Consider the following 19,870-nt stretch of genomic DNA (forward strand, 5'->3'; position numbering starts at 1 on the left):
CATCATCACCATTAGCCATTCAGCGTCGTGTTCTCCATCTCCCGCCACATTCTAAGAGTCAAAACGCAGGCGAGCTGGTGAACAATCATAATTAAGAAATAAAACCTTAAGACAACGAAACAGAAAGGGACATACACACCACCGTCTTAAAACCAGCACAGCATACAGCTGTCATTTACTTCAATTTACTTAATTTACTCTTAAATTGTCATTTACTAGTTGTTGAATTGTCATTTACTGCCATTTACTTTATTTACTGTTGAATATGTATAATTTGGATGGGGGTTGACGAAAAAGAAGACTGTTGTGGAAGTAAACGAGAGCTGTACGCTGTGCTGGTTTTGAGACGGTACTGTGTACGTTCCTTTTTGTTTCCTTGTCTCAAGGTTTTATTTCTTAATTATGACTAAAAATAGACGCGAATTATCATCATCACCAATTACGTCTTCGTCCATCCCTGGATTTTTTTTTCCGATACGCTACTCACTTTTCCTTTAGTGGTGCTTGACGTGCTTTCGTGGTTTCGGTTTTTTTTTTCGGATTTGGCTCGGCTACAACACCGGCAGCGAAGTGGTCTTCTCAAACAGCTCGCTCCCCCCTCAAAGGCCACGTGAGAGCGTTTCTGAGCGGCCATTGGCGGCGCCCTCAAAGTGATTGACAGGACTTGCCAAAGTTTCGGCAAAAGCTCGCTCCAGAAGCGAGCCGTGCGCGCAACTTTTTTTAGATACGCGCGTCCTTTTCGGACTCGTTCAGACGGCGCAACCATTTCGCGAAACTACGTTTCGCGACACTAGATGCGCGAGAAAAATGCATCGTGTGAACGGGCCTTTATAGACGCTTTACACACGCGCCAAATGACAGCCGCCATTGCTGACCTTCTCTTGTCTTACCGAGATGCCGAGCAACTGAAACGGTAGTTGACGATCCTCTACAAAGGCCGATGCTTTAGAAAAGAACACAGTTTAATCTAATGTGGCAATAACCTGGCCTGCTATGGTAAAGATGAAGTGAAGTAAACGAAATAAGAGGAAACAAAAACTGAAGGTCAGTTATGGCGGCGTCCATACACAGCTGCTGCAAAGCGTCTATATGCAACAAAACGGTAGTGCATGTAATATACCAGAAAGGATGCAAGATATCATTTCCGGTTGTTCACTCTACACCACTGAACGTGCGGAGCTTCAGAATTCCATGCCAAGTCACCACACTAACGACATGAGCATATAATCAATCTTAGGCCGCTTGCTGTCGCTATGTATCCAGCGCAAGGCCCCGAAGAGCATTTCAGCAGTACTTGAAAATACAGGCGTGGCAGAGAGGCTTTAGCGATAAAACCTGCAAAACTACAATTTTTTCCCTAACGATATTTGCGACAGTAGACAGTTTTAGAATATTTTATTTATTTATTTTTATTTAGTACATATACGAGGGGCGTTCATAAAGTTCGTATTATTGTCACAAAGGAATAGATATTGAGCAATCAAATTCGATAAGGAGTTGAGACGTTCTCTCTATGTTCGCCACCAAACGTTACCCACTTTTGCCAGCGATGGACCACCTACCGGAGGCCATTGTTTTTGAACGCCTCGTTTTGAGTTGTTTAGGAGTCGCTCCACTTCAGCAATCACTTGGTCGTCGTCCTTGAAATGCTTTCCTCTTTTTTGGCCACGCTGGAAGTGTCAGCACTATTTAACCACAGTTTCATAAACTTGGGCGTTGTTCCAGCACAACGTTCCCAAATTGGAATGAATATCCTTGGCATTGCTTCCCTTCAAATAATGATAATAAAAAAAAAAAAGAACAGAAAAGAAAAACGGATTATCGCTTGTGCTTGGAACCGACGGGGGTGCCATTTTGGTTTCGACTCCCTAGCGGCGTCCCACACTCCTATAGCACTGTGCCGCAACTAGAGTGACGAGCGCTCTTGTTGATGCTTGTTTTGTTCCGCTTTTTAATTTTTTTTTTTTTTTTTTTTTTGTGCCGATATTACGAACTTTATGAACGCCCCTCGTACTGCGGATCTTCAAGGTCCGAGCAGGGTTGGCGAAAAAATAAATAACGCTACACAAAACAATGGTTCCACATAAGACAAGATAAAAAAGGGGGAAAAACTACTGCACAGAAACACAAGACACACAAAATATACCTACGTTAATCAAATTTTAGTAAATCACAAAGTTATAACAATAGCCCATCAAAATATATAATGACAAAGATTGCAGTGAAACTACAAAGCTGCGGGGTCACTGGGATAGATAAGAAGATTCCAATGATGGTGCTAAATCAGATGATGAAAACAGCTCTACTACGGTAAAGCTTTGCGTACGCCAAGAATAGCGTCGTCGCCACTGCGCATGCGTCGAACGCTAACTGCGCTTCCCGTGCGCTATTTTAGCGTACGCTATTTCTCAGAAATTGCGTGCGCACCCAAACAGACTTTGCGCTCGTTTGCGCTCCTTTAAAGAGGACTCGTGATGAGAAGTTGACTAAAGCGCAACAAAGTAGAGAGCTGAGCAAGTTGGTGGAAGTTAACATGGTGTAGGTGCAACAGCACGTAACAACGAGGACTAAGGGAAGGAACGCACAACACAGGGCGAGCGCTGACTCGCAACTAAATTCTTACTAGTGCAAACAGACACCGGAAAACATAAAAGGCACACTCAACCACGCATGCGCCACCCACACTGTGTCGTTTCCGATTGTCCACTCTAGAACACTGAACGTGCGGAGCTCCAGAACTCCTGCGGAGCTCCACTTCCCCTTTCAATAAAAACGATTTTTTTAAAGAATAAGGATGGTGTGGCGGGGCAATACACGTTATTTAACCTAAATTAAAAAAAAATTCTGTCGGCTTTTGCCGACTGCCAATCACAGAAGGCTTACCGTTGATGCCATTGGTCGCGGGTTTTCAACACAATGTACCACCACCGGACGTTGGGCTGTTTTTGGCTTATCGAATTAAAATAGGATGCGCTAATATTTCGTTCTACTAGTTGATGCCCGAGTAGCCGGAACCTAATAAGGTAGTGACATAAATGGGTCAGAAGCTCAAATATAATTAGGCTGACACCTGTCCTGATAATGACTTTGATGATTCAATCAACGACTGCACCTACAGATCAAGACGATCAACACGCAGACACGGATGCTCCTGGCTGCTCCACAGAGCCGCCTGAAGCCAAACAAGCAACCTCTCAGGTGACGCGAAGACAGCTGCTGGTCAGACCACCTATACCCGTTTTCACCTCAAGAAAAAGGAAGTTTCGCTCATTGTTCATGCGCGGTGCGAAATAGTTCTTACGAGATTTTGTTGTCGGAGGAAAAAACGATGCTTTTGGCGTTTGGAACGTGCACGTCTTGATAAGATAACAGATATCTAATCTAAAAATCACCTACAGATATCTTAATTATCAATATAAAGAGGGAAATTAGTAATCCTCTGCGAGGAGCCGGACTTTTTTTACTATGGTTCTTATGGTAAAACGGGTATAGAGAAAACGTTTTAAAGGCAGGAGGGAAAATGTGGTGTGTTCTGTGTAACCGAGATGGCGCCACATACCCGATCTCTCCCTGTTGTGAACTAAGGCAGGGCAGGCAGGGGGCGAGAGCGAAACTGCGAACAGGGGAGAAGGGAGAAGAGAAATGGCGGACGCGTGGAACGGACATAGGCCTCCTACCCTGTGTTATAAGAAATAAAGGTATAAAGTTTTCATTGCACCTTCCTTGTCATTACTAAACGACACTACAGTCTAATTCGTACCTCGCGAAATGCATCTCGCAGTTGAAACAACACGATCCATTTCAACGAAGCTCATTATAGCGAACGCCGGTTGAGAGACCCCCGTTTATAGAATCCCTTTATAGAGAAACCCAGTTTAGAGAAAATGACGACAAGCCTCCTTTAAACAAATGCGTTTATATAGAAACACAAACAGAATTCGGATTTTTGCGTCTCGCCTGGTTTACGGGGGGGGGGGGGGGGGGGGGGGGGGGGACACGGGTGGTCCAAGGCTGAAGTAAACACGCCTCATTCAATCATGAGAAATCTTGGAGCTTTAGCAGCTCCAAGATTTCCTTGCGCCGACCCAACGGGTTCGCCAAACAGCGTCCTTTTTTCAATAAACAGCGGTTCTCTAAATTGATGCTCCGCTTTCCCTAAACCGAGTTTCGATAAAACTTACCCGTTCTCTAAAATGTGCTTCGATTGAATGGCTTTCGATCAACCGTAGTTTGGCCGGAGGCATTCATTTTACTGAAGCTCATTTTAGCGAACGCCGGTGGAGACCCCCGTTTATATAACACCTTTATGGGGAAACCCAAAGTAGAAGAAATGGCGACGAGCCTCCTCCTAGCGAATTCGTTTTTCTAGAAACACGATTCAGGATTGGGCGACGGAAAACTTTTTGCGTCTCGCCTGGTTTACGGGGGGACAAAGAGGAGATAAAGAGGGGGGGGGGGGGGGGGGTACAAGGCTTGCGTAATCAGTGAGCTAGCCTTCCTTTAAACAGCGTTTCTTTTTCGATAAACGGCGTTTCTCTAAATTGAGGCTCAGCTCGCGGCTTAAGAACTATTTCCACGTTTCGCGGGATTGACGTCGCGGAGGTGTCAATATTAATTTTGAAGGTACTTTGATCACTGACGTTGAAATAGTCATTACCTTTATCTATTTTCGTACTGTGAAAGAAACTATGCGCGGTGCAAGTTTGTCTGCTTCTTTTGCAGATGTTTCGGTGACGTCAGAACGCCAAACTCTGTTTGGCTCTAAATGAAGCATAGTGCTTCAAAGCAAGCTGCCTTGAGGTCTACCCACTATCTTTCAATTAGAGCCAATGAGAGCTGGGCGTTCTGACCTCACCACAACTCCAGCAAAAGAAGCAGACGAACTTGCGCTCCGCACACTTCGTTTTACCTTAAGTCCAAATGAAGCAGACGCTACGAGCTGATGGGACCAATCAGACAGTGTCAAAAGCGCACCATCATGGTGTTCGTCATGTTCTCGTACGTGTTCTGTCATTACTGAATCAATCATAAACCGAAAAAGCCGAGTGATGTAGCGTAGCATTGGCTGCGTAGCGTTGGCTGCGTCTGGACTTATAGCTCGTTCACACTTGCGAAATACAGATGAAGTGGAATCGCTTTCCGTTCTGGCTGCTGCAAACAAGCACGAAGAAACGTCGCAGTGCAGCAACACAATAAAATTACTCAATGCACGGGAACACTTGCTTCCGTCCGGCAACATACTGAGACCACTTCAAACGGAAGTTCGATCTGTTTCTGGAAGCACCAGCATCGCTTAAAGAACCAATGTCGAAGTCTGCCAAGACGGCACTACTACTGACTGTTGCCGGGTATGACGCACTCAAGGTATTTAACAATTTTACCTCGAGGTATTTAACAATTTCACTTAATATTTCATCATAGTATTTAACAATTTCACTTCGGAGAGCGAAGGCAGTGAAGATTACACGACAGTTGCAAAAAAATTCAAGGAATACTGTCAAAAACGGCAAAACGAAGTTTACGAGAGGTACCTTTTTCGGTCAAGAACCAAAGCAGAAGGAGAACCGTTTGAACATTTCCTGCGGGACCTGCAGAAACAAGCCCGCAGCTGCAACTTCGCACAGCTGAACGACTCCATGATTCGCGACCAGATTGTATTCGTTACGAAAAATTCAAGATTGCGCGAAACGATGCTCGAGGAGAGAAACCTGACGTGCTCAAAACTGAACAGATCTGTAAAACGGCAGAACTAGCTTCCCTTCAAAACTGCAGCTGTCATGGAACCCTCCTCATCTGTTATTCCCGTGTAAACAACACAATCAACCGTGAACAAACGCACCCGTGAATTTACACAGTCATTAACGTCATTAACGAATATTTAAAATAACAAGGGTGCCGAAAATAGAGTCTTGCGGTACACCGGTTGTTACCTCAGCAGAATTTGAAGTTTTACCATTTAAAACAACATATTGATTGATAACGTGATGATAGATACGCTTGTATCCACTTTAGAATAACCGTTGTTTAGTAATGCTGCGTTTTCAGCTTTTACAAAAGTACTCGAGACTTTTTTTTGTTTATTTTGCTTTTGTGTTGTGTACCTACGTCAACTGAAGGAGCTTAACTTTGTTCGTTGTTTTGTGTTGGAGATTTTTTAGAGCGCAGCTCTTAGGGGCCCGTTCCCGGCTTGAGCGGCGTCGCCGTCGGCGTCGGCGTCGGCGTCGGCGTCGGCGTCGCCGTCGCCGTCGCCGTCGGCGTCGGCGTAACCAAGGTCATCCCAAGGTCACGTGACCTTGGGGGTCACGTGACCTTGGGGGTCACGTGACCCCTCCCAAGGTCATCTCAAGGTCACGTGACCCCACGTGACCCCCTGAAGGTCACGTGACTCCTCGAGGTCACGTGACCCCTTCCAAGGTCATCTCAAGGTCACGTGACCCCAAGATGACCCCACGTGACCCTTTGAAGGTCACGTGACCCCCGTCACGTGACCCCTCTCAAGGTCACGTGACCCCACGTGACCCCCTGAAGGTCACGTGACCCCTCGAGGTCACGTGACCCCTTCCAAGGTCATCTCAAGGTCACGTGACCCCAAGATGACCCCACGTGACCCTGTGAAGGTCACGTGACCCCCAAGTCACGTGACCCCTCTGAGGTCACGTGACCCCCGAGGTCACGTGGTCGCCTCCCCAAGGTCACGTGACCCCTTCCAAGGTCATCTCAAGGTCACGTGACCCCAAGATGACCCCACGTGACCCTTTGAAGGTCACGTGACCCCCGTCACGTGACCCCTCTCAAGGTCACGTGACCCCACGTGACCCCCTGAAGGTCACGTGACCCCTCGAGGTCACGTGACCCCTTCCAAGGTCATCTAAAGGTCACGTGACCCCAAGATGACCCCACGTGACCCTTTGAAGGTCATGTGACCCCCAAGTCACGTGACCCCTCTGAGGTCACGTGACCCCCGAGGTCACGTGGTCGCCTCCCCAAGGTCACGTGACCCCCGAGGTCACGTGACCCCCAAGGTCACGTGACCCCTTCCAAGGTCATCTCAAGGTCACGTGACCCCACGTGACCCCCAGGTCACGTGACCCCTCTGAGGTCACGTGACCCCCCGAGGTCACGTGACCCCTCCAGGTCACGTGACCCCAAGGTCACGTGGGGGTCACCTTTGGGGTCACGTGGCCTTGAGGTCACCCCCAGGTCACGCCTCCCCGAGGTCACGTGACCCCCTCCCCGAAGTCACGTGACACCCCCCCCCCCCGGAGCATATTAAAGAATGAGGGGAGGAGGAGGAGAAGGGGGAGGGGTCTACCCTCCCCTCAGTACCCTTCACTCCTCCTCCTCAAGAGCTGCGCTCCAATTCGGCGTTACAGGGATTTGTAAACGGCTTTCACTTTTTTACTTAACTTGTAAGAGGCTTATGGTGACAATATTTTCATCCTGTACAGGGAAGGAGTAAGACAGCGGGGAGTTTCACATAGAGAACCGGTTAGGATAATAAATTTAGTTATTTGTGTTGCCGACGTGCTGTGTCTCGGGTTCTAGTAGGTGCTTTAGTTCCTTTTCCTGCCTTTCGCTTAGGGGTCGCGGCTGGATCTTTTGCCATGGCTTCTTTTTCAGCTAGCAAGCGACGAGAGTTCGACCTTTCATTCGACAGGTTCAAGTACAACAAGCAGCGAGAAAACGACCACAGGTTTGTTCTTCGTTATATTTCGCATAAACGTGGACCGCGGTTTCATATGTCTTGCAGCCATTGGTCGACATTGTTGCTGAAGCGAAAAACGTTTTTTAACATCTTTGATATATGGCCAAGCATCGCCTTTTGAGTAAGCCTCAAGTGGGCCCGAAAAAACCCGCATGCGGTTCTCTAGCAACAGTTTGACGCCCCCATACAAATAATGCTATTCATACTTCGCTGCAGTTATCCACCGAGATTCTGATGTGTATATGGGTTGTTTTTTAGTTTAAGTTGTCTCACGTTGTCCACCTTCTGATGGATTATCTGATTCCTCAATATGTTATAAACTGACAAAATAGAATAAATAAGATTGTGTATACGCAATGTTTTATGGAGAAATAACACGTGTATTGTTACGTACATATTTTGTGGAGAAATAACACGTGTATTGTTACTTAAATTTCTTTGGCAGCTGTAAATGTTAATCATCTGGTTAGGCCCACATTGGTAAATTACCCAAACTAGCCTAAGACAGGTGCTGTGGTTTTCTGATAGACACTATGACTTTATGTATCTCTCGCTGAAGATGGTGGGATCACATCATAAGACGTGCTCATGTTATGGCTTAATATACACAGGATCATCCCGTAAAAAAATAGAGGTATCAGTTAAGTTAACTGATACCTCTAGTTTTTTACGTGATGATCCTGTGCATATTTATTTTCTCATTAATTTCGGCCAAGATTCAATAACAATGCAATGTTCTATCCACAATACCATAAACAACAACAACAAAAAAAAAATTGCCACCGGGGCAAGGATAGCTCTGATATGCCGATTGTTGTATAAATGTGCTCTCAACTAGCTGTGTTTTACTGGAGGTTTTGAGGATTCAGATAACTACACTTAGAAACTTCATGACGTTGTAAAATAAAATTGATTTTAAAATAAAAAGCGCATTGCTGCACTGCACGAACACAAAACATAGCACATTGACGAACAAAATTAAAATTCATACGGTCTTTTCCAACTGCAGTTGTATTACATAAAACGTTAAACTGCACTTTTTTAATTTTGTGATATGCCGGTGGTAGCTTGGGAAATTTCAGCCATGATAAAGTGCCTGCTTAATAAGTCTCATATCGAATATGCCTACTGTATACTAACATTCTGCTTGATTCAATAAGGAAACAAAAATCTGCAAACAAAATCTTCATTCGAACTCCAAGACGTATTTATCTTGGAGACCGTTCGACGCTACATCATAGTACACTTGAGACAATCTCAATCTCGTTGAACCGAGAATAAGTGGCTTTTAACCACGCAAACCGTGACTCACACAATCAGCGCAGTTCGGGGCAAGTTTTAAACTCTGACAGGGTAGTACTTACAACAGCACATTGAAAGAAAGCTACATAGAACCCTCCAGCCTTTTTTTTATTATTATAAAAATGAGGGTCTGGTATCGTAGCAATCAAGGCGAAGGGTGAAGGGTTTATGCAAATTAGTTGGGCAGCAGTGGTCAAAATTATATGCATTAAAAAAAAAATTAATAAAAGGAGGAAGTGAGCAGCGTGGTACGGAACGGCGTTCCAAGGAACGGCGTTCCTGGAACGCGTTCCTTTTGAGAGAAATGAAGGAACGCCGTCGTTCCATTTTGCTTCGGTTTAACTGGAACCGGGACTCATTAAATTTTTATTGGAAGTGAAAAAGGAACGGGGTTCCTATTTTTTGTATAGTAGGGAAATTTTTATTTTATTTCGAAGAGGGAAATTCTAAAATTATAAAAAACAACGACGACGATAATAATTCCTAGAGAAAGAAAACAAGGGGGATAAAGACAGACAAATCTCAAAACACAGCTAGGTGATTGGTGCACAACCGAAAAAATTCGCCTGGTCCTGGTATCAAACCAGGAACCTCTCAATTTCCAGTGGAGCCCTCTACCAACTTAGCTAACCAGAAGTTAGACGTTTGCATTAATTGCATTATCAGTAAAATCAAAACAAAAACAACAACAAAAAAACAACAACAACAACAACAAGATTTTTACGAAGAACAGGATCTCTTTAACTTTTCGGTTACTTATCTTAGGGTTTATTTTGTGTGGACCTCGCTTGGTAGCAGTCGGGTGCAGGAGAGCTAGTGGGCATTGATTATTTCCTCAGTGCCTGAGGCTGCGGTACAAAAAGCAAAACGTTTAGTCAAAGGAAAAGACACGGTAAGATGGACGTTTCAAACTCAGCTACTTTCTTTGTTTCCAAAAATCCTCATATACCCTCAAATCTAAGGCCGACTACAGCCATCGCTGAACTTCCACAAAGAGACCTACAGTTACAACAAAAGAACAGGTTATTAAACATCGAATGCACCTTTGCATCCCGAACCTAGGTTACTTAAAATATACACAAAAATTAATCTTTTGTCCTTCTCCCCTTGTCCCCCGACCTCAAACTGAGCAGCGGATCCAACCTTCCCAAAAAAGGACTGGTAGGTTTCAAGACAGACGTTACGAAAGCCCTGCCATTATGTTCACTTGCTCGTCTTGTGGACAACAACATTGAGAAGCAACTGTTGTTAAGTTCGAACAAGGGATTCTGTTAGATTGAAACGTGTGAGGCTGTTGTAAAACGCTCATGCAATATGGGGCAACAGTACATCTGGCTCTTCTGAATCGTAGTAGAATAAAAATATAAGCTAGCTTGTATATCACTGAATGGAAAGCACCGAATAAACAAGGACGAAGGAGGGGACAGATACGAAGCGCACTCTCAACTGAAGGTTTATTGAGATAAACATTGACTATTAATACCGTCTATCTGGGTGTTGGCTCAAAAAGAAAAGAGAAGTAGCGGATAACCTTGTTTCCAAGATGAAGAAAAAAGATGACGATCATATTCCTTCCAGACAACTAACTAGACCGGCGATGATTCCTTACATTCACAATCGATCTCACATTCTAAAAACAAAATGGCGGCTCATATTAAAGTGCCAGTGGTGTTTTCAGCGCCACAGAAGCTGTCTCATCTATGTTCAAAAATAAACAGCGAAAAGGGAGAGGGTAAAATGGTTCAAAAGAAACACGCTAAGCAATACGTGGAGTGTGCAACGTCCAGTGGTATATAACATACCAACGAATTGCGGGAAATCGTATGTGGACCAAACGGGGCGTTGCATAAATGAGAGGGCCAGGGAACATGTCTGGTCAGTGAAACAGTCCCCGTCGGGCAATCTTTCGGTGCACTGTGGCTCGGAATTGAAAAAAAACAACAACAACAACAACAAAAACATCAGTTCTGGGCAGATACGGAAACAAAACACGCGAGAAATACATGGGACATTCCGCGTAAGAGAGCAAGGGGGGAGTTTGTGTATTAGTGCGCCGTCACTGCACTTAACAGATAAAGAGTTTTTCTTTCTTAGATAGACGGTATTAATAGTCAGTGTTTGTTTCAATAAACCTTCAGTTGAGAGTGCGCTTCGTCTTTGTCCCCTTCTTCGTCCCGGCATTAAAATTTGTTATTTGCCATTTGATACGACAGATAAAAAAAAGAAAACTTTTCTCGATATAACAAAGTATGGTTATCAGCAAAATACATATGTAACTTATACGTAACGATACGTCACATTTTTTTACCTGTAACGGGAACGAGTTCCTTTTTCACATATGGGACTCGTAACGAGTACGCGTTCCAAAAATCGGAAGGAACGAGGAACGTGCGCAACACTGCAAGTGAGTAAGATTACTTGAAATTGTCCTAAAAGTCGCAAGGATGAGATGGCTATGCATCTCCTCAGCAACGTGATCTCTGGTTATCTTAAATCAACCCATTAACTGCAGAAGTTGATCAATGCTACTTTCCGCGGTTTCGATGGTAGGATAAAATAACTAAAAATAAAAGAAGCACAAACAATATGCTGTCTTACTTTCCTCTCATTAAACTACTCGTACAATACAAAAAAAAAAATCGTTACGATAAACAAAGAAAAATATAATAAGCACAACCAATTGTTTTACTCGAACGCACAGGATACAATTTATTACAAAATTACGACGAATTAAGGCGAGGAAGACTCGAGGGGGCTTTTGAAAAGGAGCTCTTCTAATTCACAATAAAGCGACCGTAGCCGCGCTGGGAGGCTTTACTTTCTTTACGTTCTAAACCGAAGCAAGCTCATTAGTGAAATGTTAGGCACGGTTCTGCGAACTTTGAAGTCCTTTCCTCCAGTACGAAGATCAACAATTATGGCGACGTCCGTTTTCCACTTGGTGGTTCGTTAGATTTAATGAGTGTTTCGCAACTGCTATACTCGCGAAGGTAAAGGGGAGAAAAGAGTAATTTTCCTTTCTTATTTTGTCACCGCTTGCTTTCGTTCCTTTTTTTTTTCTTTTCTGGTGGATCGTTAATAACGACCTCTGAAATTGCCTTTTTATGAAGAGCAGTTTTGGGAAGTTTAGTTTGGAGACTACCTTGGTTAACATTGTTTTCGGAAGAGGTGGTGTTTAATGGTAAGGCAAAATCTAAATTGTCGCAGAGTAAACTTGTTGCCTTCCTGGGTTAACGTGCTTTCAGGAATGGAAGCTTTTTATTGTATTTAAAACAATACTCTTTTTTTTTCCCCTTTGTTTCTCCTCTAAGTGGTTTGAGAACATTCACGTTCTGAACGCTCTTATATTTTGATTTTTTTTGTTTAATTTTTAGTTATTTAAGCTCAGATTTAGATACAAACTTTATTTAAGACTGTTTCTTATTCACTGCCTGTTTACTGCTTACTGCTCATAAGTTTTTTTTTTTTTTTTTTTTAATTGAGCTCGGCGCAAACTAGAACGCTCTGCGTGAATTATGAGCCTTACTGGTTCATGCTCAGCGCTATCGCAGGTGAAAATATAACTTTTTGGTCGTTACATTCAAAATGAGGTCCGCGCTCAGCGGGGTCAATAGCAAACATCGACATATTTTTGAACATCCACAAAAACAATTCAGCAGACAGAGTGCTAATATATAATTTAAGCTGTATTTTCTTATCGACTGAACGACTAGAGACTAGGGCGAAGAGCACCAACAAAATGTCTGCTCAAGCTATGCGGGCAGAAACTGAGAGAGAGGAGAAGGCAGAGGGAAGGCGCGGTGACGTCCGAACGCCGAGCTCTGGTTGGAATGATTAGAGGGTAGACGCGTTGCCCACAAGAGAGTGGCATTCACCGATGAGAACGCAACAGATCGAATAACCAAGTACTAGACGCTCGAATATAATAAACAACGCATAAACTACGCCCTGCGTTCCTTACCCCTTCATTGGCTATAATTGTACTCAGCGGAAAATCCCTGAAAGTGTCTCATTATTCGCCAATCGAGGGCGACAGCAGTTTCGGCCGAATTAAGTTTAGGCAACAATCCCTCCCCCCCACCCCTCGCGATATGTCGGTCAATGTCGCGCTCGGCGAGAACGACTTCCCCCAAAAACGGGGCGCGGTCTTTTTTTTTTTTTTTTTCGTAGGCATCCATAAAGAAACGAACTGTCGCTGCTGCTTTCCTGCTCCGAACACGATGGGAAACAAGACCTGCCATCCGCCTTTTCATGGCTGTTGACGTGAAAAAAAACACCCCATCTCAACCTCGCCAAGCCGTTGGATAGCGCATTATGATCGCGGGCGATGAGGAGTACGAAGGCCCTACACCACGGTGTGTGGCGCAAGAGGATGCTGTCTCATTATAAGGGGGGGACGAGGGCGAGTCGCCGACTGCGTCACGTTAATTGCTCACATGGGGCTTGTCGTGCCACGGGCCTATAAAGCGGTCGCATTGTATTCCGGGAGGCCACGTGCAAAACTGCAACGAAGGGCGACCGTGCTTGGTCGTCACGCACAATCAATCGGTCGCGCACCGTGCGCATGAAAACATAGGATAGTATGGACTCGAGCTCTTAGGTATGTTTATTCGGACCTTACCTTTCGCTAGAAAGGATTTTTGTTCGAAAATATCATTGTCTGTTTTTTTAAACGTTTTGTTTTCTTACGAGAGTTAGCGTTCATGTCATCCGATTACGTATTTTGGTAGTTTACTAGACTTGCTGCCTATACGTGTCTAACAAATAAGGGATGGGGACAAAAAATGAGTAACTGCGCCAGATTAGTTCCATCATAACCGGCTCTCAGAATTCAGATTACGATGTTTCCTAGTCAGTCCGCCTGCATACTCTCGATACTTCCAGATTAATACTCTAACAAAAAACACAAGAACCTGCGTGTGAACGGATTTAAAGTGTTACGACGCTTTGCTCACTGGATTTCTCGGTTGCCAAAAGTAGTGAGCGCGCGCTAGGGTGTTTGTGAGCTTATACTTTTAGACTTCTAAACCTCTGATGTGTGCATTGATGTTCCGTGAAAAATATAATTGTTTATCCTTAAAGGCAATTTTCAAACAGTTAAATGCGATGAATGAGTACAGCGTTGTAAAGCGACTCCTGATTGGGTAAGTAATAAAATACAATAAATTATTATTCAAATTGGCCAGAGACCATAGGATGCGAATCGCCATTATAGGACACCTTCCTTCGCGGGTTGGTATTTCAGCCGCCAGTGGCTGTTAATGTTTTTTTATCGGAATTGTTCGAACTTATTGCTCAATCCACTATCATAAATTAGTATTTTGGCTTTATTGTCGGATTATGCTACAAGCCGGTCTTTCTGTTCATTATAAAAAAGAATGATGCACGCATGTTTTTTTTTCATCTTTCTCTATTTGTTTTACGCCCATTCTCCAAATTACGTTAGGCGAAGCTCAATATTTGCAACGGACGCGAGCTGACGGCTTATAAGGTCTTATAAGCTTGAGCATCCGAGCGTTACTGAGTTCTATACAAGCAAGCTTCTGCTCTAGAAAAAAAGTGTAGCATAAGTTTTTGTTTTCTTTTTTTTTAACCATTTACAGACAATGACCCGGAAAAGATGGTGCAGCCCAGCTTGCGTGACGTGCGCCGTATGCATCTTGATCGAGGTAAGTCAAATAATATCTGCTGCGTTTTACACGTTCCTGAAAACTAGTTTCCGATCCTTTGGCACACGGTGGCATTGCCACAACGCGAAAGTGCACACTTACAAATCAGGCACATTAAAAAAAAAAATAATAAAAAATGGACAGATTATTTTCTTGGAGACAATTGACCTTGAATTACTACAATATCGTGCATACATTGACAGAAATAAACAGTTGTCTCTTTCTTTTTACTTTCTAGGCTTTCCGTTTGTCCTTTGCCCAAACGGGTGAGTGACACTTTCATTGTTTTTTTTTTAATATCGAAGTTTCATGTTGAATATTTCGTCCGTTCAATCTGTGGTTCAACTCAAATAAAATAGTTACGATTTAAGTGATCGGTTTTTGCCCCTGCCCATTTCGATCCGGATGAGCAATGTACCAGCGTGCGCTAGTGTGATGACTACTGCGCGACACACGGTAAAGACACCAGGTTTGCAATAGTAGTGCACTGGCTAAATCTACAGTGGGAACCAGTGTCGCCGGTCTCAAAGGCGGATCGACCTTACAGTGTCTAAACTTCTACGTTTAACTTGCTATTTTATTTTTATCTTAACATCGAACACAGGGTGTGCGCGCCACTTCCGGGTGCCATGACAGGGAAAAAAATACTTCCGGTTTTCCTCTATCTACCTTGTGTTTTGGTGGGTGCCCGAGGACTCTTGGTTTACCAGCGAGAAAAGCCGCGAGAGCTACGCTCTGAAAATGCCCCAGTGTCGTGCATCTAAGTTGCCAATGCGTACTGGCACGAAAAAAAAAAAAAGTCACAAGTGAAGTTATTTCGATTGTATCGAGACGAGGGACGCTATCGACACCGCCGAACCTGAATAATCGCGAGATAACGGCATTGGCAGGCGGTGCCAAGTCCGTGATGGTGCTGGCCTACTTCGATGTGCTGCCAATAGATGGCACAACTCGGCAAACGCGAGAATGCGGCGCCTCGACCGGTAGTCTCCGTGGAAGTTACACGATGCGCCATTGCGGCACGTACAAAGGCGGTGTGCACGGTGATCTGGGAAAGCAACCCTGAATACCGAAGCAAGATAGTCAAAAACACTCGAAAATTGTGCCCTACAGACACTCGCTTCGCGCCAAAGGAAGCGTAAGAAAAGAACTGTCGGATGATCATCTGCTAAAACCAAGAACCAGCTTGGCGACCCCTACGGGGAAGCCCAGAGGTTATATTCGGCGCCTGGATGAATAAGGTGCCCACCGCGCCGATGCCTTGTCCTCCACGAAGTGGTTTAACGCGTTTAGGGATTTATAGGTTTTAAGGCGTTGTTAGGTATATGGACCAGGCTAGTCGAACAGGTAGTCCTCAAGGTGCGCCCGATACCTTCGTCCAGTTTTTCATTTCTGTGAGGAAGAAGAGCTCTTTCTTCTCATCGAAGGGATCAGGCAGGCGTGTCAATCCCGTATAAGCAAATTATAGGATTTGTCGCAGTTAGCGCCCGATGGCGAGACTTCTAAAACACTCGCTACTCACTGCGGGTTTAAAACAACACCAACAACGAGCAAACAAAATATTTAACCGGAAGTAACATACCCATTCGCAAGGCACTATTCGTTTTATTTTACCTCCGCACACTGTATATTATAGTCACTGCTAACTAAAGAAAAACAGAGTGTGGCGAGTCTCTGCGCCGAAGAACGAATCAAGAAGCAAGTAGCATGAATAGGTTAAGTGACAACGTAAGAAGCACCCTGCATTTCTTAAACTATCAGTGATAACAGACATTTGAAAGTTAAGACTCATCTAATACCTGATATTGCGCTTATAGTTACATTATCTTCGATGTTTACTTGCCTATATTTTCTCATAGCCTGACATGTCGTTCTGCTCGGGGACAAGCAGCTTTTAGTTAATGTACTTGGTTTAGGAAACCCTTAGCCATTGTTCAAAACTTGGCCCTATCGAAAACTGGAAAAACAAATATTCCTTAAGGGTGTCTAAAGCCTGGTGTGCTAACGGCATGCCGAAAATCTACAGGGTGATAAAACCATTAGGTACTTCCTTTGGTCCTAAAAGCCAATCGTGGCAGCGGCAAATACGAACCCTAATTTACTCCAAGTAGTAAGTAGATTTTTACCGGTAAGAATTATAGGACGTATTGCTCTAAGCTCGACAAGACGGCCCTTTTGTCTTTAAAACTAGCTTTTACCACCGCACCTTTTGCGAGCTTCCAAATATGAACGGCAAACAATATCAGTTGCCATTGTTTCCGCGACAGTTTAATTGAGCTATAAGTATTTTGAGCGCGTCAGCGTTAGTCACGCAGGCCACCGAGTCGTCCGATAGGATTTGAGACAGCATTCTCTGTATTCCTTTTTATGCAGACCATGTGTTTGTGCTCTCAGAGTCGAATTCCTATCGGGAAGGAAAGAAGATGAAAGAGGGAAATATTGTCACGAATGAAGCTGACGAGAGGACGAACAGAGAACTGAAAAATAAAGGTTTAATCGGCGAACTTGTGCCAAACAAAAAAGGTGAAGAAAGAGCGTCGAGGCAGCAGAAAAGCAGGTGGCCATTCGGCAGCGTAACAGAGAACGAGAGCAGGACTGACTCGACAAGGTCGCAGGCAGCGACTTATCTACAGTGCGTCGGCGTCGCGCCCTATCTCGGAAATTCGGCAAAGAAGGTTCGAGCGTCGGGTGCTCGGGGCGAGGATGAACTGGCACTTTCGAGAATAAGAAAGCATGACGAAAGTTACAACCGGAACCAGACTCAACGCGAATCTTCTAGAAGTCCGTGACCGAGCGTTGCTTTCTCAGCCCCGCGGGCGGCAATATTAGATCAAGCGCTAGCGATAAGGCGAAGAGTCTCTTTTATGGGCTGGCATAGTTCATGAGTTTACACGACATACCAAACGTAGTGATACAGGATTGGGTGTTTCTTTGGATATTACCGTTATTTGTCATCCATTGGTCGTTTTGGGCAGAGGCGCGGTTCAACTTAAAGGCATGGCTTCTCAAGAGCTTCTGGGTCACGGGTTGTCAAGCTGAATTGCCGCGAGAGGAACTTATTCTCATCATTAAAAGTAGGAGGTATTTTTTTAAATTTTATTTTGGGTCATATATTTGACGGAGTTCGGCCCCAACACCGTTCGGCTAAGCGGCTCGGGGCCATCCAATTTGGTTCCGGATATTTAAACTAGAAACTCGAGAAGGAGCGAGCGAAATGAGGGCGGACACTGCACCTGCCGTGCGTACCACCTCATTGGAGATATGAAGTCCGGGAAGGCTAATTTATGGAAATGGCAGTGCGTAAACGAGCTCACACAGCAACAAGAAGTTTCAGAACAATGCTACTGAAAACAAATCTTTGAGGAAAAATGTTAAAAAGATGGCAAAATAAAAAGAGAGTGAGAGAGAGAGAGAGAAGAGAGAGAAAGGTAGAGACAAAACCGCAAAGAAGCAAGACCGCCAACATGCAGGGATGGGCCAAACACCAACAAGGATACACGCCATCAAAGAAACTAGCAGTCATGGACGAAAAAGAAACAACCAGACAAGGTAAGAGGAACTGAAAAGTAACTGAGAGCATAAAACATGACATAAAGTTTCCGCAAAGTTTAGCGGGAAAAGTGAATTGGTGCATAAGTCACGTGACGTCAGGTAACGTGACATCCGTTTCCCTGCCGACTTTGGAAGTGGCAACATAAATAGTGAGTAGGAAATCGAACGCAGTTGCGTTCGGTTTCCTTGCTCCTCCCGCACCAGCCGCACTCGCTTCACACCTCCGTACTTTATCTATGAGAGCAGCCTATCCAAAACACAACCGGAAGTACACGGCCCTGCACTTTTCTGCACCGCGCTGCACTTTTTCGCACCGGTGCAGGCTGGTGCACCTAAATGGAAAGCAGCATAGATCACGTGACGTCAGGTCACCTGACATCAATTGGCGTCATATGGCCTAAGCACCAATTCAGTTTCACCGCTAAATTTAGCGGGAAATGCCCGGATGGACTGACGGATGGACATAATTTAGTAATTTAGAGATTAAAAGTTCCGTTAAAAAAAACAACAACAACAACAACAACAACATTTCAAGTTTTAGAAAAAGAAAATAAAGCCTACAACTCAAGAAACGTCTTCACGTGATAATGTAGTATTAGTTATGAACGGCTGTCACAACCGTACGCTATTAAAAAAAAAAATCAGCACGCCGGTGGTCATTATTGCTCCGAACAAATACAAACAGAAACAAACAAACAACAATACTCTATCTCACTAGTTGTGCGCAGTGCTGGCAAAGCCACGGATCGGAGAGAGAGGAAAGCCGCTTTTGTACGAATGTTGACAGAATTTCCGAAGTGGTGAAAAGCTATATACGTCTGCAGGACGCACGAAAGAGGTGAAGAGAGAGGTTTCTTCATTCTTCTGCTGCTAACGGTACGCTCTCACCCCTTTGCGTATGGTAACGCTGAGCGCGGCTAGTGAGATATCAAGATAGTTTTAGTAGATCCTAAGTTGCGTAAAGCGGGCACAGCAGACACAGGCGCATAAAAGATGAGTTGTCCACAGCACGTGCCAAGCGGTTCCTTTTTTTTCAGATGTATCTTTAATAATGCGCACATCTTTTTATTTCTTTTTTACACATAATTGAAAGTTTATTCTCTATTCGTTGACACAAGTTGCGCAAGTCCATGTGTTTTCCAAGTTTAGAGGTAGGAGAAAGCCTGAATTACATTTCCGTGCTGACACATTTGACCTGCCTTGCCCACATGCCCGATTAACTTCGCGCACAGTTTCCTCCACACGATGCACGAAAGAATACTTATGCCGCTGTAAAGGACATGTATGACTACCCTCTACGCAGACTAGACTTCGAGGTTTATGGGTGCGTGGTCTTGCCTCTTTCCGGTTCCATCTCTGTCTGTTTTGTTTTTCCTTTTCGATGTGCAGACGAAATTTCAATACCAAACTTAATAAGCTCACAAACATGGAATAATTTCTGTTGCACTATCCGTTTTGTGCCATCTTCCCAGTCTCAGGGTTTTGACGGATGTCGATGATTTAGAAATATTTGGCAATGTGCAAAACGAACGCAATGGGTGCAGTGTCTGACGGCCCTTTTTCTTCCTTCTTTTTTTTTTTTTTTTCGTTCGCCCCCTCCTGTGTGCGGCTTAGGTCCAGGAACCGTGACCGCCTTGAGTCC

The 19,870-nt window shown here is 44.4% G+C and overlaps 1 protein-coding gene across 1 annotated transcript in view; it reads left to right on the top strand.

Annotated features, from left to right (window-relative positions):
* Window positions 1-18,140: 18,140 nt before the first annotated feature.
* Window positions 18,141-19,870, top strand: part of LOC115327719 (fibronectin) — a 46,545-nt gene continuing 44,815 nt past the window's right edge. Inside the window, exon 1 of the mRNA XM_042292718.1 lies at window positions 18,141-18,225. Within this exon, the coding sequence (XP_042148652.1) occupies window positions 18,141-18,225 (85 nt within the window). The remainder of the gene's footprint in view (window positions 18,226-19,870) is intronic.

This window comes from Ixodes scapularis, unplaced genomic scaffold (genome assembly GCF_016920785.2).
Source record: "Ixodes scapularis isolate PalLabHiFi unplaced genomic scaffold, ASM1692078v2 PGA_scaffold3__209_contigs__length_174095766, whole genome shotgun sequence".
Taxonomy (NCBI): domain Eukaryota; kingdom Metazoa; phylum Arthropoda; class Arachnida; order Ixodida; family Ixodidae; genus Ixodes; species Ixodes scapularis.